Source organism: Rhinolophus sinicus, linkage group LG14 (assembly GCF_036562045.2).
Source record: "Rhinolophus sinicus isolate RSC01 linkage group LG14, ASM3656204v1, whole genome shotgun sequence".
In the NCBI taxonomy this organism is placed as follows: domain Eukaryota; kingdom Metazoa; phylum Chordata; class Mammalia; order Chiroptera; family Rhinolophidae; genus Rhinolophus; species Rhinolophus sinicus.
Genome location: NC_133763.1, coordinates 1021494 through 1044809, shown reverse-complemented (window position 1 = coordinate 1044809; position 23316 = coordinate 1021494). Strand labels below are relative to the sequence as shown.

The 23316-nt window shown below is 45.5% G+C and overlaps 1 protein-coding gene across 9 annotated transcripts in view; it reads right to left on the bottom strand.

Moving 5' to 3' along the window:
- The window catches only part of MMP16 (matrix metallopeptidase 16), a 605275-nt gene that overhangs the window by 39927 nt on the left and 542032 nt on the right, over nt 1-23316 (bottom strand). For all 9 annotated transcript variants that reach the window (XM_074318982.1, XM_074318986.1, XM_074318989.1 and 6 more), the window contains 2 exons: nt 21072-21194; nt 14314-14618 (listed from right to left, as the gene is read on the bottom strand). In XM_074318982.1, the coding sequence (XP_074175083.1) occupies nt 14314-14618; nt 21072-21194 (428 nt within the window). The remainder of the gene's footprint in view (nt 1-14313; nt 14619-21071; nt 21195-23316) is intronic.

Here is a 23316-nt window from a genome sequence, read left to right as displayed (position 1 = left end):
ACAGTCGACACACAGTATTACGTTAGTTTCAGGTGCACAGAGTAGTGATTAGACATTTTTGTAACTTACACAGTGAGTCCCCCGCCCAGTAAGACCAGTCCCCACCTGGCACCATACAGACGTATTACAATGTTACTGACTGTGCTCCCTGTGCGGCGGGTCACCCTCCACCCAGCCAAGGGCAGCAGCGCTTGTGTGCACGCGGAATGACCAGCAGGTGCCAGAGGGGCTTGCTGGGGACAGCCAGGACCCGGGTGCTTTCACTCACCACTGCGGAGGAGGGGTTCTAATGATGGGAGCGAGGGGAGGGTGGGGTGGGGAGGTCAGGACGTTAGACAGCGGAAAACAGAGGACACAGGTCTACACAGCTACTGGAAAGCAGGAGTGTTTTTAAAGATGCTACTTGGAGTAGAAAAGCCAACACGTAGCTATGGGGATGACGCAGGACGCACGTTGTAGTCCCAGCAGAGCTGCCCACAGAAGCAAGGACGGGTGATGGGAAGAGATGCAGGAGTCTGCACGGGACGCAGGGACGTGGGGGCTGCTGCGCGGTCCCCGTGGCCGCAGGGTGGGGCGGGGCAGGCGGCCACGGGCATTCTCAGACCTGCTACCTAATGCCGGCTCTAAAGAGTCACCTGCAGAGCCCACATCAGACCCGTTTCTTAAGAGGCAGCTTCCTGGTCAGAGTCCCAGAGCGGCTTTACGGGGTCACGTGTCCTTTTATTCTTCCAAAGGAAAAAACCAGCCGTCATAGCCTCCTTCCTGTCTGCCGCGTCCCCTTCCCTCGGAAGCAGGTGCCCTGACGGCATCCCTGGGACAGCGCGCAGGGTCACTCTGTCCTCTTGGGCAGGGATGCTGGGCCCTGGGTCTCCATCAGCCTCTGGGACCCTGTGGACTTGGGAAGAGCACAGCAGATCTCTCACAGGAAAAGTGTCTTAAAACCACAAATATTTTTTTTTTCCCTAATAAGAGGAACATGAAAGACCAAAAAGTAAAGCAAAGTAAGAACAGCAAAGGTCGCTCCCTCCCATGGACTGTGCTCCTGGGTAGATCCAGTGTCCCTGAACCCATTTCCCAGGGTGGAGGCATCTGGTCTGGGGAATGACGTGAAACTCAGGGGAAGTTAGCGGGATGCGATATGAACCTATGACCCACCGAGCTGCCAGGGCACTTTCAATCAGAAATACTGGCCAAGAGCTCCAGGCAATTCTTCAGATGATTGGCAATAATATAATCAAACCTGACTTGCAGCCACACAACACTTTAAAGGGCTTAGCTGTTCAATGAAGTGCTACCCTGTGGTTTGCATTCCACTAAGAACAAAAGTTGTTGGCATGCAGTGGGTTTTAGACAATTAAAATGCAGCAGCCCCCAGCAAAAAAAAAAAAAAAAAAAAAAGAGAGAGAAAAGCAAAAACAGAAAACAACCAAGAAAAAAAAAAAAATGCCAGAAAAACTAAAATAAAATGCAGCAGACTTCTCTCTTTCCTGAGACTGAAAACCATAGCAGCTCCTGTAACTTATGCTTAATTCACATCCCCTAAGACTTCCCGCTATGAGGCTGTGATGCACCTGATCTTATCTGCACAGACCACAGAGGACAAACCAGCCCCTACCCCCCCTCTTTAGCACAGAAACAGTGCTTGCTCCTTGGGCAAGGTTTTTGGTTTTGAGCTTGTGGCATTCAATTGTATCTCTAATCTTCTTTCCTTTGTATACACTCCAATGTGATTTCAGAACACTGAACTGTATATAATGAAAAATAATGCATTATTTATAATTTCCTTGTCATAATTATGTTTTTATGCTTTGCGCTAAGCTCTTTCCGCCCTCCATGCATTTTCATAGGCTAGTGCCTCTGCTGACAACATATCCTGAATGGGAAAAACTGACTATGTAATATTTCATATGTAAAAAGTGCTATAAATAATTCTAACGTTTACCGTCCTACAAACCTACTCGAACACCAGCTCCACTGATCTCTCTAACCTGAGTTTTTAATTTCTCTTTCCCTTGCTTAGATTTTGATATTTTCAGGCACTTGAAATATAAGGAAACTAAATACCCACCTAATGACAGGTCTTCCAAAAATCAGCAGAGGTTTTCCAAAGCTACACTATGACATTTCTAGTTTTTCATTTAATAAGCACCCTAGAATAAACCAATAGCATTAAAATAACTCAGCTCTATGCCAGCCGGGGAAGGGGACCCCCAGTGTAATAAACTGCAAGGCCACGTTCCGGCAGGGATTTGGACCATATGCCCATCTGTGTGTGGACGTGAGCACTGTTTGTCCCACTTGACGCTGAGCACTCCTGGCACAGCAACCCCGCTGTTACAGGCCACGGTCTCCAGACCAGCGGCCGCTATGTGATGGAGATGCTTTTAAAAATTACCAGTTACCTCCTATGCGCAAGGAACTATTTATAGAATGACTGAACCCCTGATAAACCCTTTTCCTAACGTGTGATCAATTTGTGTGCTGTCTGCCAGGCGACAGGAAGTGCCAGGGCTCTTCAAAGTTAACATTCCTAAGTCCTTTGTCCTTCATTGGGGAACTGAGTTTAGTTCAGCAATTCTGAGCTCTTTGGGGTTCACAAGCTCCTCAGAGGACCAGAGAAACCGAGGGGCTTCCCCCCAACTGAATGCATTCGCACAGCATCACATGTGATTGTCAAGGCAGTTCAATTCTTAACTTCCGTTAAGACAAAGCAGACTTAAAACCCTCACTCAGCTATTGTCTGTAGGGGTTAGTAATTCACTAACATCTCTGTGATCCAGGCCTTTATCTGTAAAGGGGGTTTCAGGTCACCTCCTTCCAGGTGGCTGGTGGGCTAACTACCACCGTGTCTGTGACACACTCAGCACACTGCCCAGGACACAGCTCCACGTTCCCCGAGTGGGATCCCTGCTCCTCCCCCACGACTAACAGACGCACAACTTCCGAGTGAGATGCCACACTCCCACCTGGTAATGCATGTCAGTGACGTGACAGACCTGACTACTTAGGGAGGGAGAATTTCCTCTTTACAGGGGAAAAAAGGCAAAAGCAACCAATGAAAACAATCCTCTGTACCCACGTCTTTGTGGGGAGGTTTGTTAACAAATTATAAACAGATGTGTTTTCATAAAACATTAAGATAGAAATCAAACACCAACAAATACGGTCAAGGAGCCAGTTCAGTGACTCACCCAGACCTGACGTTTTCCCTGTTGGGAGCATGTCCCCAGAAGGACCTGTTTTGTTCAACAGGTGGGGATTTTTAAAATATTGTTTTAAAGGCGACTCTTCATCTCAAGCAACCGTCCTTTCTTACCCTTAGTCAAGCAATGGAGTTAAACGCATGCATTTACGTGGCACATAGGGACACGAGGAGAAGACTCACACTTGGCCTGCTGTTCACAGAGGAAACTGTGAAACGTATTTCTGGCTCTTCAAAGCATGTGAAGTCACCTAAGTACCCTCCTTATCTGCTCTCTTTACGCTTGTCTTTAGTGCGGTGAACCAACCAGGAGGATGAAAAGGAAAGCAAGAATAAAAGGACACTTCTCTTTTTTAGTAATAGAAGTGCTTTCATCTGGCCATGATTTATTCAACATAGGTGTAGCAGAATAGCTCATCTCATTTTCGTTTGTAAACAAATCATTGAAAGGTCTGGGTTTCAGCTCAGAAATTGGCAGGATATTCTGTTGGCAACGTGCTTATGAATTTCAAATGTTCTGGAGAATGTTTTCTTTCTAGGATACATGAGTTGGAAGAAAACCATAACGTAAGTGGCTTGACACATTTGTGTGTGTGTGTGTGTGTGTGTGTGTGTGTGTTGTAAGTGAAGCAATGAATACAGCACCTATGCTTCATGACTTTTACAGAGTCTTTGAAAATAAATTCATACAGTACCTTCACTGTAGTCTTGACCATATCTTCCAGCAGAAGGAAGACTTAAAAATGTATTAGAGAGATGGACTCTAAAAAAAGCAAGGCGTGTAAATTCCTGATTTTGAGATTTCTTTTACTACTAATTATCTATAAATTGCAAAAGGCCTAATACCTATGAAGCAGTGGCCCCCTTCACTGCAGAGGAATGGAAAGGAGCCTGGTGGGGCTAGCCGTAACCCGGAAGTCAATCCTCAAGACGTCCCCGTGAGGGGTGTGCTGAGCCCCAAGCAGCAGCTGAAGCAGCAAAGGTTTGGATTCGGTAACTTAAAAAAAAGTACAAATTGGCAGTTGCAAAACAGAGGGATGTAAAGTGCAGCACAGGAAACACAGTCAATGGTCCTGTAAGAACTCTGTAGTGTGTGGGGGGACTAGACGTATGGGGGTCACTTTGTAAGGTACAGAAATGTCTAACTGCTACGCTGTACACCTGGAACTAAGAGAACATTGAATGTCAACTGTAATTGGAAAATAATTTAATAAATGTAAAAAAACAAAAAAAAAAGCTGGTAAGTGGCACTGCCAAGTTCACATCCAGGTCTGTTTGTAGACAAAGCCTTTCGTCTGTGATGAACACGACTGTCCGTGAATTCACAATCCCCCCCCACGTGTACACACACACATGCGTACACACGCACGTGTATACACACGTCTCAAGTACACTTAACCAAATAGAAGACATTACTATAATCTCACTTAGGACAGAATGAAGAAGAGACACAGTGCCGACACCAAAAGGAATGTCATTTCCTTCAATGTCTGCCCATGAACTGGGAGTCTGCACGAGCTTTAGGAACACACAGTAAGAATTTATAATCCACTGCATGTCCAACCAGAATAAATGCCATCATAAGGGGGCGGAGGGAGAGGGAGGGGGAGAGAGAGAGAGAAGCGCGCACACACGAGCTCCCAGCAGAAGCCACGCCCCCGTGTGACCTCGCGGTTGGTTCCCCCACCGTGTCCCATGTATTAGACATGAGTCACTAGGGGACGCATGCTGGCGGGAGAGGGGTCGGGCTGCATTACACAGGGACCGTGTATACAAGCTGCGGACATGCTTTAAAAGCCCCACAACAGCTCCGTGTGCCTTCCACTCAAGTTGTCATGTATTCAGCTACGGAAACCGGGAAGATGAAATTCATCTGGTTTCCACTGTTGGTATGAGTGTGATCCTACTGAATTAGTTTTGTGTAAGACATTGAATATGCAACTAAGTTCTTGATAATATTTTTTATATATTTTTTCAAAAGTCTTACTAACCTTACTGAGTGCATTTCATAACATTTTGATTAGAAAGCACTGCTGCCTACAAGAACTCAGAAAACCAATTATTTCACATCAAAAACTTAAGAAAATGGATAAAAATACTGTCTGCTAAAATACATTCTATGTTTGAAGAAATAAAGGAACACACTTTGCACCTCTTTACAGGGAAAATGTTTAAACTCCGAGAAGACAAAACGATGTGCCATTTGAAAGTTAAGGTGAGGGCCAGGTCTGAGGGCGGCCAGCTGTCGGCTGCACTGAGCGACCCTGCCCAGCAACGCGGCGTCCGTCCCAGAGGTCAGCAGAGCTGACGTTGAGAAGCCTGCTCTAGACGCACCTTTCCTTTCGTTCTCCCTGAGTCTCCCCACACAGTCGTTTTGCCTTAATAGTCCCCTCTTCCTGTTTCTGTCGAAATTACACTTTTCCTTTAATTCTCAATTCACATGCTTCTTTCGCATGAAAATGTCAATGTGATTGGTACAATTTGATTAACGTAAAATAGCATTTGGGGGTTCAATGCTCTTTGCCAGACCCTCTTCCAAATATGCAATTGTAACCTGTACTATTTGATACACGTAAAACGATACACCTGACATGCATGTCAATTATAAAGCGTAATACTGACCTAGCCCGGAATCCATCATCTCGACATCTGCACAGAACACTGCCATCTTGTTTATATCCTACGCTGCCCAGGTTCCGTCCCTCGGCCCCTCAGCCCAGTCACGATTCTTCTGACTGGGACACATTTCCCCGCTTTCAGGGCACATTTGTGCACCTGTCTTTCACTGTTGCTTGCTTCTGAGTCGGAAAACACACGATGTGATAAGGTTTCTACTCTTCCAGACTTGGCCCAACACCCTCGTTTTCTCTAAGAACCACCCATGTTGTTGCTTGTAGCGATATTAACCGTGTGTTCCTGCCATGTAATATTCCCTTTTGTAAATAAACAAGCAGGAAGTACATATCAGCTCTCCTAACAGACATGCAGGGTGGCTCTTTCTCTGCTGTGACCAGCTCTGCTGGTATGACAACATTCCCCCGGCGCACACGGGCCAGACTATGGTTAGATGATCAATGGATCTAGATACGAAATTTTCCAATCACAGCAAATGGAAATGTTCAGTTTTACTAGGTTTTTTCTCCATGGGCTGATCAGTTTATACTTGTATGCACCACGTGTAACGGTTCTTTCTGATTTACACCCTCACTGACGGGCGCTGTCACACTCTGGGTATTGTCATAAACTGTAGACACCGGGATTTTCCTTTTATTTATTTAAGAACTTTGCTTTGTAACTGGCAAGTTTAGTCTATTTACATCTACTGAGGTTACTGCTATGTTTGGAATTTTTAAATTCTTACATTTTGATTTTTTAATTTGTTCTGTTTTACACAATTATTTTTATTTGCTTGTTTTCAAAAACTGTAGGTTTTTTCTATTGCCATTTAAAATTTATGTTTTCTTCTACTGTTTTCCCCACTATTGCTTCGGAAGTTACACTCCCCTTAAAATTTGTGTTTTATTGGTTATCCTTAAATATTTACTATGCCCACTTAACTAGGATATAAGATTTATTTCTTTACTCTTAAACAATATAAGAGCTTTAGAATAACTTACTTCTATTCTCTCCTTCCCTGGTTTACATGTTACTATTGTTCAATAAGCTTCTTTTTAATTGTACAGAGCACACATTATTTTACACAGAGAACATTTATGAATTTCTTTGATCAAAATTCTTCCTTTCATCTAAGATTCTTCTTCTAGGACACTTTTCTTTCATCCAGTACACATGTCTCAGAAAGCCTTTTACACTTGTTAAATGGAAGATCAATTCTCTCACATTTATTTATTTATGTATTTATTTATGTATTAATTTATTTATTTCTATTGTATCCTAACCCTTGAAGATAGCTAGTTTTGCTGGGTAATTCTAGGATGACAGTTATTTTCTCTTAGCATTTAAAAACACTGCATTGCCTTCTGGATTTCCTCGTTGTTTGGGTCAAGTTTCTTCTTATCCAGCTGTAGGAGAAGTGTCTTTTCCATCTGTCTGTTCTGAAAATCTTTCTCCATCTTTGTCTCTCTGGCCTTGATGCGACAGCTCAGCCATTCCCAGGGCCCCCAGGAGTGAGAGCCGACTCAGGGCCACGTAACAGCAAGGATGCACTTGCTCTTATTCATGGACCTGACTTTGTTAATTTTACAGTCAATGTGATGTCTCGTTTTGAATCGCACGGTACTGTCTGAATTTAGAACAAGGCACAGTGTTGCTGTTCCTCATTTGCCTGATTCTGTTGCTTCACTCTTTCCCCTCTTCCCTCGCTGGGACAACCTGTAACTCTTCAGCTGGAGCCACCTCCCAGGGCGTCTATAAATATCCTGAACTTCACATCATTTTATCTTTTCATGCTTTTCTGAAAATGTTTACCAAGATTTTCTTCCACATGACAGATTCTGCTTTTACTGTAATAAAAGGTTCTCATTTCCTGCTCCATAGAGAGCTTTTCTGGGTATTCTGGGATGTCTCCAATATAGTTTTTCTGGTTCACTTGATAAACTATTTTCAGTCACAAGCTTTTCTCTTAAGTCTCCAACTAACACCCTTTCTCTCTGATTCTTTAGGATTCTTCTAAGGGTATCATTCTGTTGTTGCTGTTCCAGGTAAACGTGGGCAAGTTAGCAAACTTTCTGTGCCTTGGTTCCCTTGCAAAATGGAAGCAATTACACTTTCTACTTGAGAAGTTTGTTGTGAGAAATAAATGAATTATGTACACAAAGAAAATTCAGCTAGCATCTGGGACACGCTAAATGCTCAATTACGTTTGGCTCCTAATATCATTCGTTCTTTACTGTTTTCTTCTTTACGTAACTTGGCATGGACCTGATGATAACCAGCAGAGAGGGTTTTCTAATTACCTCCTGATGTCCCTACCTTTCTCTTGCATGGGGCTCAAATAAGGGCATGGGGTCCTGGAGCTTGGCGAGCAGGCTGGTGATTCCTGATCTGCGGTCCAATTCCTTTGTTCGGCATACTCGCCTAGCGGGTGGACCCTCCCCAAAGCCTGCAGTCTGGCTCTCCGGGGCATGAAATCAGTGCCCAACAACCATTTCCACTGTAGGTGACAACAGGGCCACTTCTGGGGCTGCTCTGATGTGGAATCGGCAGGCTGCAGAGGAGGGAACTTGGGCAACATTTAATTTCAAATGAAGAAGAGAGTGATAAATTCAGTTTGGGAATAACTACTGGATAGTTTTGTTGTGTTTAGACTGTAAGGAAATTAGTAAAATGGTAGTATGCCAGGTTTCATAATGGTATGGTTGTAATTCTGCAAAAAATCTTTAAGAATGCACAAAACGAAGGTAGAAATTCCTTAGTAGCCTTGATAATTTAGGCAATGAAACTATCAAGTTATTCATTCCAACCAACTGGATTTTTCAAAAACTTAAAGAAATCGATTTTCTACACTGATCAACTCATGGCTAAACTTGAAAATTCCACATCATTTTACCTTGTTGGTGGCCATCTAGATATAATGATAAATAACCTAGATGAAGATGATTCATTAATAGAAAGAACATTCCTACACAGACTAAGTCAGAAGCAAACTAACAGTCCGTAGGTCAGTGTCTGCATGAGGCAGACCACGTCCAGCCCCTTGCCCACAGGCGCAGAGTCTATGTGATGCAAACTGGCATCGCTTCACTTGCCAGCACGGCAGTGTGGCAGCCCCGGTCGGTCGCTGGTCACACCCATCGCCGTTCCCCAGCATCCCGTGACGCGGCATGGCCATGGGACTGGTGTAAGCTGTGGAAGGATGCTGTTTCCTCTGACAGCCCCGGCGTGTAACACCCCCGTAAGCAAACCCATCGCATTCTCCCAGCTGCTGACGCCGGGGCAGCTGTGGAGCTCACATGCTGGTGATGGCTGAGCCTCCACGACCCTGGGTCTCTGACTGAGTGACGGGACGGCCCCCTGCCCCACCACCCAAGCAAGAAATAAAATTATACTGTGTTAAGCCACTGAAAGTTCTGGTTTCATCTGTTTCATTTATCAAGAAATCTACATTATATGCATTTTAATGTTCACGATCCCTCCGTATGCTGCGTTAAAACTGATACAATGAAGTAACATTGCGAATGTGATGACACCAGTGCATCTTCTATCGTCAAAGGGCACACAGGGATCTAATTATAATACACACACGCGTGGACGATGCACAGCCATCGCATGAGGCCACGTCGTCGAGGGTTAGGGAAAGCCAGGGCTCTCAAACCTCAGGTCACCGGGGAACAGCAAGGAAGCCAACTCAGCGACACAAACCTCATTCCAAGAGGCCGGGAAGGAAGCCAGGTTCACAAAAACCAGCAGACACACGAGAAACCTCTATCGTCATTTTGAAAGGCAAACTCCTTGGAGAGGAAGCCCCCACTTTGGGTAAGACACGGAATGGCAAGAATGTGACAGAGACTTAATAGTGTCAGAATTTCAGAGCTGCACAAGTGCGCTGGCTTTAGGACGGGGTAAGGGCCTTGGCTGCCCCATCCTACCCACCTTCCCCTCAGCTTCCAAAAGCACCAGGCACACTGATGGACAAAATACTCCTGCCGACTGTAGCACTTCTAGGCCTCTCAGAAAACATCCGTTTGGTATCTGACTTTTCCTGTCCTGAAAAATCAAAGTCCAAATGCGGACGGCACCTGAGAAATAGATGATGTAGCAGGACAGGGTGGGAGGTGACAGACGGCTAGTGTTCTCTGGGCAGGCGCTGACTGTAGCAGCACAGCAGCGGCCAAGCTCTCCACACCATCCGCATAAAACTTGTCTACTGTCGAGCAGCACGTCGTGAAGACATTTAACTTAAAGTAGGTTTATGCAAAGCATGAGTGGGCTTGGACAGAGAATTTGACCATTTCGTGTTTGATAACTAAGGATTCTCCAGACACAGACTTAATGGATATACAGAGAGGGATACGTAAGAGGAGATTTACTACGGCAGCGAGCTCAGGGGTCACGGAGGCTGAGCAGACCCAGGAGAGCCGGGCGTACCATCCATGCAAGCCCGAAGGCCTCAGAACCTGGCGCTGCTGGTTACAGCTGGAGAAGTAGGTGCATCTCGGTTCAGGACAGACGGCTCCCCTGCCCACTGCCTTCTCCTGTGTGGGCCTCAGTGGACTGGCGGACGCCCACTCAGGGGGCGGGGGGCTTCTGTACTCTGTCTGCTGATTCAAATGCTCACCTCGTCCAGAAATACTCTCACAGACGCACCAGAAACCCCGAGCCACTCTCTGGCGCCCCTCAGCCCAGTCAAGCTGACACACAAACTCAAGTACCACAAGGAGGCAATGCATTTACTGTTCGGATGTCTCAGGTGAAGTGGATATTGTGGTTTCCCTCCCCTGGTTTCTAGACAGACCGCTGTTACAGCCCTGCGCACCATCTTACTCTAGGCACTGACCTTTGTGACTGTACACAGAGCAAACACAATGCATTCCGTTTGTTAACAGAATTGCAGCGAGGTGGTAAAATCAGACATGCCTCTAGGTCAGGGGTCTCCAAACTGTTTTCAATGTTTTTCACCAAGGGCCATATGCAGTAAAATACACAAACAGCCCTGGCAAGTAAAGTACTTATTGCCTCACCTGGCTTATTTAAGTAAACTAAATATATTTTTGGAATTTGCTGCGGGCCAATAAAAAGTGGATTGCGGGCCGCAGTTTGGACACCCCTGCTCTCGGTGGTTCACTGTCATAGTTCTATTCAATTTCACAGGTAACCTTTCTGCTTAGATATGATCAGTTTGAAATCCTAGTACGATGACAGATACTTGTCTGATTAGAAAGAATCTTTGTGACAAGTTTGTGTTTACATTGATGGTGCCTTTTAAACGCTCTGCTGTAGCCAAGGAAACAATATGCTAATGAGGCTCAAAATGAATCTTAACATTTTGCTAGAGATAAATTTTCCAGCGCACACTCAGGCAACGCATGCTTTTCAAAAACCGTGTCACAGGGACACTTTCTACTTAGAATTACTCTGCACATGTTTCCCTTTTCCACTCCATGAAAACAAACAAACAAACAAACAAACAAAAAAACCACTTCAAAAAGGGCATTTTTTATTAGATGTGTGTGTGTGCGCACGTGTGTGCACACGCTTATTTTAATATAACTATTGTGTAACTTACTTAACGGGCTTCAGATTGATTTCTCAAAAGGTATCAGGACTCTGAGCAAACTGATTGGGAGGTGGAGGAGGGAATGAAGGGTTGCTGGCAGCCAGAGACACTGTTTATCTCATTTGAGGTAGATGGAATTCAAATTGCCTTCATTAGCTGAGCAATATGCTGTGGAAAATGAGCTGAGAACTTATCAAGAGGCGCTTTCATTTGCATTTTTGCTAAATTATCAGGCAGCTCTGTGTTGTAGGTGCTAAGAGCAGCGAATAGGAGAGAAAGAAAACAATTCAGGTGAGCAGGCCTGGGGGCATAGGAAGACTTCACTAAAGAAAAAGTTCATCAATGAAGGTGTCAGAACTGCGCCTTGTGTATCTGGGATCCGGAAAGGCCATCTCACCAGGTTAGGATCTGGGATGCACAAACACATTAATTCTCCCCACGTTCCCCAGCACCACAAGCAAAGCTAGAGGCTGTTCTTCTGATAAATGATCGGTGCTCCCCGTGGCACTCCCCAGGTGCCCTGCTTGCCAGTTAAAAGTCTGAATTTCAATTAAGCTGTAGATCTTTACCTGTGCTACGCCTGGAACAGTCAGTTAACTTCTCCCTAATCCCCTACAAAACAGAAACACTGTCATTTTGCAGAATCATTTCCTTAAGCCCACTCAAAAAGAAACATATTCTTATTTGACCAGTACAGAAATATTTTCCTCCAAATGAGGCACTAAATATTAAATCTTCGTTTTGTTTAGGTTGTTAATAATAGGCCCCCGGACAGAAGTACAGACATTATTAGACTTCTCCAGTGTAGGATGTCTTAGCAGACAATGGCAGTCAGTCCGGGGGCTTCCCTGTACAGGTCAGCGTGGGGCTTTATTTCAGAATTCTTCTCCACACGGACATTCCTTGGGAAACTTCTTAGTCCTACAAAACACGTATGCATTCCTCACACCAGTCACACTCAAATCAATGCAAACATTCTCATCCCCATATTATTTCAGATTTGTCCTGAAGACGTCTTGTTTATTTCCAAAAAGTATTGACTGATGTGTAGCAAAACCAGCTAACAGAGGATATATCTACAGCATTGTTGCAGCTTTCTTGAGGATTTCAATATTTGAAGAGGAAATATGGGCCATTTCATAGGCACCGTCTCCTCCATGTAGGATTTAAAGCATCATTTTAAGTGCATGCGGTCATAAAGCCAAATGAACACAACTCCGAGGTTACAGATTTCAAGGCGCCTTAACAATTAGCTCCACTATAAGAATGAAATATAATTTTCTCAGCCTGGGATTTTGGAAGCAAGTGTTCTCCTTGGAAGCAACCTGGTGGCACCCATGTCAGCACGGGCCCACCACTGTGTAAGTTCTGCTTTACACGGTTACTTAGAATGCACGCAGCCCTCCCAGTGCCAGAATAATTCCAACCACTGAGGACCTCAGAACTACTCCACTGCAATGCATGAGGGTTGCTGATACAAATACAACAAACGCATTCCATGTTACATGATTTACGCCCATCGTGCTGCGGGTATTTCCTGATTCGCTGCCCAGGTGGAGTGGGTTCCACAGGCCTGAACCGGAAGCACTGGGGCCCACAGCACCAGCGCACGGAGGTCCTGGCCCAGCGCTCGGCGCAGGGACCGCACGCAGGGCTGTGGGACCCGGAGCACCTGCTTTTCATTCTGCCGTGGTGACATCCCCCACCCCCGCACCTGCAAGCTGTCACCAAACCAGCTTTTAAAAATGAAACCACCGTTTAATATTGTAGCCAGTACACCTATTGATGACAATTCAAAGCATCATTTTGTTTAACATTAGATATTTTCTTTTCTTTTGGAAAACATGAATAGTTATTTACTGTATTTTCTTCCTTTGAAATTTGATGTTATTTTTAAGTTTAACTCAACCTAACTCATTCTATCTGGTGTTTGAAGGCTGCGTGTTCTAAAAATGCATGGCTATTACACTAAGCCAGCTCACTAGGCCTTCTAATGAACCACCGACGCTTACTCTGATGGCCGTAACTCATCATGGAGCATGATCGGTGCTATTCGCTGATTACCGGGCATTAAAACAGTGCATGCGTTTATTTTCAATGACATTCTACTATGGTGAGAAAGGAAAGTATCTACGTCTTGATTATATCTACAGGGTTCTTGGAGCTGGCTGCTTTGGGACCTTGTAATTGCAGGATCCTAAAATTCTATGAATATTTTTGTACGTGTAAAATTGAAGTCTGGAATGTCGTGTAGGAAGAAACACATGCTTCTTAACTCAATAAGTATTCTTTTAGGCATCGAGTTTCTTATTTTTACATTTCATTTGCTTATCAGAATAATTATACGTATTAGAACACTGACATGTGTTGAAATAGATGGGCAAGAAACTGGTTTTTGATAAAAATAAATAAAGATATAATACAAAACAATACATTATGGGGTTGAATTAGATTGAGAGGCCAAAGGAATGGATAAGGGGAAAGGGGGGTAGGAGCAACATTTTACACCAGACAGCATAACAGGAAAGACACGCAGGAGCCACGCCACAAACACCAGTCAGGGTTAACTGAAGTACGAACACTGGAATCAAGTGTAGGAAAACAGCGATATTTGCTCAATGCATGTCCCGTACCTTAAGTACGGCGGGAACGTTTAAGCGACACTGTGTAGGAAACAAAATGCACCTTAGAGTATTTACAGAACGCCGTGCACAGAGCTCTGCTCTCTAATCCAAAGACCACACGAAAAACCATCTGTGCCTAACAACCCACACGAATTCTTGTTCTAAAATGTCATTCAAAGCCTCGTAGGCTGTTTTACAACTTTAAGAACAAATGTAGAGTCAAGTACCTTCAGTGTGTAAATTCGTCAGTTATTGGGCTCTCAGCCGTAAGCAGCAGCGCCGGGCTCCGCGCCGCCAGGAGGACCACTCACCGTCGTGGTTCGGGTTCCCGAGCGTCCAGGGCTCGTCCGAGTCGAAGTGCGTGTCGCCCCCGATGCCGGGGCCTGGGAAGTAGGCGTGTGCCAGGAAGCCTCCCTCTCCATCGAAGGGCGAGCTGTCTCCATGGAAACCAGACGCGAAGATGATGGTTATGTCCACATCCCGCTTGCCGCTCTCCAGCTCACTGTAGGGCACCTCCTCAAAGGTCAGAGGGGTCACGTTCTGCCACACGTCGAAGGCTCGGCGGATAGCTTTCCGGGTCTCAGGGTCTCCGACTTTGGGAGTCACGTTCTTTATGCTGGAATGGAGAGAAAAGAATGACCGGCATGGCCTCGTTATACAGAGTCTGACTTACTACAATTCGCATCTGTTCAGGTGAGTGAATCGTTAGAAACACGGCTGTGTTAAATAGGAGAGAACTTAATGCCTTGTTTCTAGAGCTGGACTTGGCTGCACGGTGTCATTTATGTCTCAGCGCTGTGACACGCCCCTGCCGGGCTGTCGGTGAGAAGCCTCCCCACAAGGGGGGCTGGAGGGTCAGTCCATGCACCAGGCCCTGGGCCCCGGAACAGCCCGGGAAAAGCCCCTTTCCTGGTGGTCAGGCCCAGGCAGCAGAAATACAACATTCAATTTCTTTCTGGTTGCAACAGTTACTTCCAAACAGTGTCTTTATGTATCTATGAATAGCAGTTTAACAGATACAAAGTTATTTCTCAGTTCTTAGCACACACTTAATTCATTCTGGGTAAAATAAGCAAAGCTTTTTAATGCAGATTTATCAATTTTATAAATTTTATACATTTAAAGAAGTAACTTGGACATTATTAGTCTGTGCTGATAACAAATGCATAAAATTTATAAATATTTTACTCTATGCAGCATTAATCAAGTATTTCACTTTTCTCAGTTCGTTTCATATGTTTTTCTAAATTACACATAACTGAAACAAATACATACGTGTATTTTGTGCTGTGGAGTGTGAGTTCACAGCATTTTTGTGGAAAGCCATGAGCACCTCCCTAAGAGGTATCAGTAAATTTCAGAGCGCTTCAACCAAGAATCTTACATCCATGAACCCATATGTGTGCATGAGAGAGACATCTTCATCCACAGAGGAGGGCATGCTACCCACGTGAGCATTTACTGCCGTGCAACAGTGAAGGAGAAGGGGGCGCCAGACGATGCCCAGTGATGAAGCAACAGCCCAACTACAGTGTCTCGGGTGGATGTCGTATCACATACGGACTCAACATCACTTTTGCCTTTTCAGGGCCCCCAGCAGAATGGAGAAAGATTTAAGATATATTCTCCAGTGGAAAAAATAACCTGCAGATTGTGTTTTTAACCAACTATAACTATGTCAAGGTAATCATGAACATTCGGCAGGAATCACAGTAAAGGATGGCTTTGGACGTAACTATGAGCCTGGCAAGCATTTCACAGCATCTTATTTAACGGCTCGGGTAACCTGGTAAGACGGCTATTCATACTATTTCACAAAGAAAGAAACTGAGATTTAGAGAAAATGAGAGTGATGCAGCTGGTTTTTCAACCCAGACATTCTGACTCAAGAATCATTGTCTTAAATTCTGAGCTAGACCACACATCCACAGGTTTTTACTATGTGCTACTGCGTATTCCAGAACATATTTACACTGACTGCCTGAAGGTGAATATCATTCATTGTCTGGAAAGAAAACGAGGAAGCAAACCACGTGGGAATGGAGTGGGAGAGGAGGCCACAAGTGAAGGCCCCGCCGTGGAGACACGCTGGCGATTTCAAGGCATGGCGTGTGGTCTGGGCAGGAAGCGAGGACCAGAATCGGGACGGGGCAGACGGGGCAGGGCACCGGAAGAGGCCGGCCCCTGGGCCACGGGAAGCAGTCTGCCTTCTGCTCCATGTGACAGACAGAGAAGTGAACATCATGCAGACAAGTGACCCGCAAAGTACCATGAAGTAAGTGACAGGGCCATTGTGTGGAAAATGCCCCGACTGGGTCCATCGCTGAAGCAGGCAGACCCGCGGGGAACGCCTGCACAGCTTCAGGTGACAGGTGGGTGTTGTGGGCCAGAGGGCGACCGGGGGAGACACTGAGAAATGGTGGAATCTGGGGTCTGTAGTGAGGGTCCAGCTGCCAAGACGTACTGACGGTGGGACATGGGCTGGAAGACACCATGTGCTTTGATCTGAGCCCAAGGACGGACAGAGAGAAAGAATTCACGTCTGCTCAGGGTGAGCGCGATGCAGCGTTTTCCTGTTGTTTCTATTTTATTGTTTGTTTTCACTTGACCTGCCACTCAGCGTGATGCTCTGAACTCTCTCTGAGAAGAGTGAGCTCCCACATGGGGGCATCACAGCCCTTCATCCAGTGTGTTAGTCCTCAGTGCTCCCGTCTGATGGCTGAAAAGACACACCGAGTAACGGTGGCACTTTGAGTTTTGGCAAAAGGAATTTTCCTAGTAGTCTTTTTCCCCCCACCCTATGGGATCTCGGAAACCCTCGTTAGTGGGCAAGTATCCTTCTGACACATGACTTGGAAGGACGTAGCACGAAGTGGGCGCTGCAGGCGCAAGAGATGGAGCTGTCAGTCAGACTCTTGTAGGACTTCCGTATTTCAGTGAGAAGAGGAAGGATGAGGAACAACAACAGAGGCACCTGCAGGTGGCCCGAGTGAGGGGTGAGGTGAGGGGAGTAAATGGTAAAGGGGAGCTCAGTGACAAAAGGAGCCACACACGCCTGGCACCGAGTCCGCAGCCCAAGGGGCAATGAGCAGCGTGCGGGAACGTGGCAGCTCGAGGAGGGCTGGCTGGGTGCAGTGGTGCCGCGGGGCGGTGGTGCCGCCGGGCAGTGGTGCCGCAGGGCAGTGGTGCCATCAGGGCGATGGGCTGCCTGCGGCGCTGGCAGGGACGGCCGCGCTTCTGAAAGACCACAGGCGCTGTGAGCTGGGGGTGTCCTGGCATCACTCCTCTCCACAAAGCCACTGTTTCTGATGGCAAATGACTAAGGGCACAAAGTGCAGCAAAGAGACATCTCAGAAGTTCAAGCAACAGAAGACAGAGGCAAGCACTGAAGGGCCCGTCCCAGAACCACGGAGAACGAATGTCCATGCGTGTTCTGAGGGCACCGCCAATGGCAGTCGGGGTCACACGTGATGTATATGGAGGAATCGCTCTGTTTTCCTATAAAGGACCCTCGTGCGGCAGAGAAAATAAATGGCATCGTATTAGCGTGATTTACATGAACATAATGGTTCTCAGAAAACCAGCTGTAATATAATAGAGAGTAATAAATGTGGATTTAAAGACATGGCACCATGTTTTTCAAGGCTATGGACTCATTAGCTCCCCAAATGTTTTAACCGTGATGTTTTCATAAATATGAGACACACGTGTGCACTTCAGAATTAGAGCCCTATACAGAGCATATAAAATGTATTATATATGTGGGATTGAGGTTTGCAAGCAAGTTGTTTACTAGTAGGGACAGGATACGGCTGCACACGTGTGAGACTGATAAGAGTGAAAGTAAACATGTCTTTGTGTGAAACTGAGCATAAAACTTAGTGATAAACACCTTCACCAAGCAACTGCTGGTTATCACCTAAGAGGTAAACAAGTCCCAGGAAAAGAGGATAAAAGCAGAACCCCAGAGCAATGCTGTGAGTGGTCCGACTGGCCACTCAGCTAAGACCCTCTGCGAGGTGCAAGCCACCACACTCTGGGACTCTCCAAAGTTCTTCCTTGCAAGACCAGCTCACCTCAGACCCATCATGGGCCCAGTCGTCTCTCCCGGACCAGGGACCTTCTCCACCCCGACTGACTTTGGGACTTGGTTCGTTATTAAATTCTGTTCTATTCTGTATAACTTTCTGTGCTGACCAGAGCATTGGCCTCTGGAGGGATATTGGCTCCCAAATAAAGCTGTGCTTTACTCACTCTATCTTCACCTGTGTGCAGGGACTTTGTTCCCCACTCGCATCATGAGTACCACACAGGGACGTAGGGCCTGCCAAGGGGTTAATGGCCCCTTGACTTTCAGGAAGAGACTGCAATGTGGTGACTGCCCTTGTAGGCGCTCGCGACAAGCCCTGAGCTGGGCGCCCGCAAACACTGGCTTGGAAACCTTCATGCCACTGAGAGGCGCACGCTGACTAATAACTGAAACTCGGGCAGCGAGAAGCCCATCGCAGCCACAGGAAGGAAGGTGGTGACGCTGAACAACTCTAACTCAGGACACACAACATTCTTCATACGCATTTGCAAACAAACAAACACAAATGCCATGAAACAAATAAAATGAAGGTTATATTTGAAAAGCGTAATACAGCTAACGTACTTGTATTCACATTTTGTTTGTACAGTTGATGCGACTTCACCTTTTTTTCTCAGGTGCGAGAAATGGTCACAGACTAGAGAATGAGAATGGCGCCCCTCGGGAACCTCATAGTAACTACTCGGCTGTTTCCCAAGAGCCAGCTTTCCAGGCCAGGTGGACTGAGTCTGTATGACTCTGGGTCTTATTTCAATGGTGTCTGTTTCCTCTGGACACAAAGCGTGAGTTCTTTTTGAAGTGAACAGGGTCCCCAGGTTCAGTGAGCTCCCTGGGTTTAGCGAGAAATGAGAGACGTGTGTGGGCAGGACAGACGACCTCTCAGCGACTTCTAAGTCCCTTCTCTGCGTGACTTTCAAGTACAATGACAACTTCCGTGTGTCCTTGGCAGTCACAGAGCAATCACTTAGAAGCAGCTTAGCTAGCAGACGAATGTACTGGGAAAACCCATATTAACTAACATAATGTAATCAAACATAATATTATCACACTGATTTATTATGAATACTCATTAACATAGCACAATGTTAAACACAGATGCATCTGGCAATTTACAGATGGATCCTATTGGTCACTTAGTACATAAAATACTATGCTGGGGTTTAGATTTTACAGAGAAAAGGAACTTAGGCTAAGTCTGTTTTATATAATACTAGTCTATTTGGGAAATAAAAATGTAATTGATAAAAAAGATGTGACTCATTTAGTGCCTAAAATTGTTTTACATAAAGTGTAACCAAAGTTTACTAAGAATCCACCAATTTACTCAGCAACTCTTTCCTGAGGGCGTAATGTGTAGCAGGTCCTCCCCCAGGCTCTGGGGGCATGAAAAGGGGACAATAACGCAGCTCCAAGTTCCAAGTGCATCACCTGGGAAGAACCCACAGTACACTGCTCTGCGTCTCTGCATCCGTACCCACTCTCCCAGCCCACACTCCACCAGGCCACACTCCACTCCTGCCCAACTCATCTGTGCATTGCCAGCTGTCACATAAGCTGTTACATTAATTGAAGGAACACCTAATTACCCAAGAGGCAAAACTGATCCTAAAATAAAAAAGTAGTAGCAAATGCTGATACCATATTTACTATACGCAAGGCAACTTCTTAACTCCTTGTATATCTATTAACTTTAAACTGTAATATCCTCAGCTCTCACTCCCAACTTTCTATAATCCTGTTAGAATTCACTCAACAACTTCTGCAATTTGTCTGGTGAGTTAAAAGAAGTAACCATGAGAGCTGCCTTTTACCAAGCTCTGCTTCACGCCGTGTGCTAAGCTTTGTTTTTTCCATCATCTGACAATTTTCTCCCAAGCTTTAAGTAGGAGGTATTATTACAATACTCACTGCACACAGGGAAACCGAGACGTAGAAGACTACGTCACTTGCCCCTGGTTTTACAGGTGACAGGTAGCAGAGCCAGGACTCAAACCCAGATCTTTCTTACTCCACATCCAGGCTCTGAACCACATGGTTCAGATGACGGCCACTTGTGGAGACAGACACCTGGTCACCTGAAGATTCAAAGTTGGCTGAGACAATGTCAATATAGAGACACAGCATACACGGCGTTATGATTGGTTCTAAGCAGAATGGCCTTTTTTTTCTTTTTATTAGTTTCAGGTGTATAAAACAATGCATCTTTTCCTTCAAAGACCTTCACACACACCTCATGGAGGAAGACACTCCGACAGCAAATAAGCACATGCAGATATGCTCAGCATGACGTCACTGGGGGACCACTTTGTATGACGTCATCGGGCACACTCAGCATGACCTCATCGGAGAAAACCTCAGCTTGACGTCATCAGGGGACGCTCAGCTTGACGTCATCAGGGGAATGCAAACCAAAACAACAACACGACACCACAGCACACCTGTCAGAAGGGTTACACCCAGAACACGGACACCACAGAGTGCTGGGAGGACATGGAGTCCCGGGAACTCTCATCCATCAATGGCAGGGGTGCAAAACGGTGCAGCCACTTTGATAGTTTGGCAGTTTCTTGCAAAGCTAAGCGTAATTTACCATACGATTAGCAGTCACCCTGACACTAAAAGTTATATAAGGGTTCAAAGACATGCTGTTTACACGGCAATTATTTACCTATTTTAGCTAACTCTTTTCATAGACTGTGGTACTTGTGCTAGAATACTCATCTGTCAGACCCTCCCAGCATCGGCTTTCATTCGCAGGAGCTGGAAGGTCAGTCCACATGGGACTGAGTGCTCCCAGGAATGAGTACCAGGCCCCCAAATGGACCGTTGTTCTCGTTCTCGATGGCAGCGTCAAGTTCCTTATGTTGGCAGCACACCGTACGTCCGCATGCAGTCAGCGTGCTTATGATGCCAAACGAAGCCTCCCCATAAGTGCTGTGAGGAAGCGGAATGCCGGACATCCGACGTCGGCGCTCATACCTGTAGGTTATGTGCTTGTGTTGCCACTTCTGCCCCGTCAACGCGTATCGCTTTCGGCGGACATGAAACTGGGAGCTCCCTGTGGTCTGGTCGGGCACTCCGCATCGAGGCTTCTTCATCCAGCTGCAAAAAGCAGGAGGCACAGTTACTGACCAGCCGCCGCAGTCATGCAGTTCGAAAGGAAATCAGCGACACGCTAATCTATGACAGTGCTCACGACATGGGAAAACATACGGGAGAAAACTGCCCATGTTCTTGCCGCCTGAGCGAAGTAGAAAGCACAGTGTTTTTCCTGATCAAGAATCACTAGTTTACCATTCAGACCCTTGAGCTCTTTTTCTCTAATTTATTTTTAGCTAACTGTAGACCCAGTCTCGTAAAATGAGACTTTTAAAAATAAATTATCACTAAGGTCTCTTCTAGTTTTAACATTCAAGCATTTTTAAAGTCTATTCTATGACATGAAGAGTCGCAAAGGTGCAGGCTGCTGTCTTCCTGCTTCCACAGACGTTAAGTTGTCTGTTTCAGCAACATTTGCTTTCTGCCTCCTGTTCCTCTTTCCACTTTGATCTTTAGCTTCCAAGTAGCAGCCATTTGCTTTGGGTCTTTAATAACCGAATTTAAGGCTTAAGACAATTTTTTTTCTGAGTATGAGGTTCAGCATCGCACAAGCTTTAACATATCTGAGTTAGGAAAATAAAATGCTTCTCTATTGATTTATTACTTTTGAATACAGATACAGTTGTCTAACTTCTTTTGTAGAGCCTCATCTGAGCATTGTCATATTTTCTACATGCTCTTGCTTCTCATCTAAGGAGAAAGATTTTTATGATTTTGAGTAGTTTTTCTTTAGTGACTCATAAAATGGCTTTACCGTTCAATATCCCATTTAATTTAACAGTTGCAAAGCTAATGCAGAACCTTTATGGTGCAATATGCTTCAGAAAGTGGAAATAAGAAAAGAATCAATTTTTGCTGTATTTCACCAAACACTTAACGATTTCTATACTCTTTACATGGAATAGAGCTGGCTGTGGAGATGACTTTCTAAAGATGTCCATTTTGTGAAAATGAATAAAACAGTTTACATGTTACATGGATAAACCAGCAATTCAGCTTTTATAAACGTAAGAATAACTTCATGCAACAATGAAATCATGACAGTCACTCTTTAAGAAAGACGGTGCATTTCCAATAAGCACTGCCGTTCTCTCTTCATTCTGCCCCAGTAAGTGTACACATTGCAGGTATCAGACCCAACAAATCCCGCCTAGTTTACAATGCACTGTAGAATTACTTCAGAAAATCACTCTTTGCGTTTATTAAAATGTCCAGATCACATGAGATGTCTTGTAAGTGCTACCTCGTAGGAGGCCTGTGGGCCTGAACGCGGGAGGTGAGGCTGGAGACCTCTGAGCGTTAACTACCACTCCCTGGGACTCGGGAGCCACTGAACTGGAGCAAACACAGTCGGGGCGGGGGAATCTAACACACCCAGCACCTCGTACAACCCTGGCATAGAAAGATACCCGGAGGAGGTGGAGAGGAAAAGTCATTGCTTTCTTTATATGCTGTGGGCTCTCCATGCAGCCCTGACTAGCAAACACTACGCACTCATGGTGGGCTTTTGTAGAAGGTATTTCTTTAATCACATCAACAAGATTGTCATATTCCGAAGGCAGGTGCTTACGCTTTATCTCACTAAAAGTACTGGGACAATAAACAATATATGCTTGTTAAACATGATTAGATTTACTAAATGTGGGATGTGATTACACTTATATTTAGCCAAGGAAATGCTTAAGGAAACAGTAGGAGGAGAAATAATTCTGCAGTGGATAGTGGGATGAAATTTGACAACAGCATTAGCTATTATCAGAATAAAATGTATTCTCAGTGAGAACATGTTCGCTCAAGTTATGTCAATAATCCGCAAAATTAAGAGGGGTAGGCAGTACTTCCCACGTCTGGGCACGCGACGCTGGGTGCGGCGCCTTTCCCGCCAAGCTGAGGACGGTGTGTCGGTGAGTGTGACACGCCCGTGTGGCAGGCATTCCTTCTTATTTAGTCCCTTACGCTTTTCTTGTTCATGTATTTACTCATTCCATACGGATCCATTCATCCTACAATCTTTTGAGCTTGAGATTGTTTTTTAAACACTGTGGATACAAAGGAAGCCAGGCAAGAGGTCTCGTTGAGTTCGAGGCCACGGGTCAGACATGTGACGACAACGGACTCTCAGGGC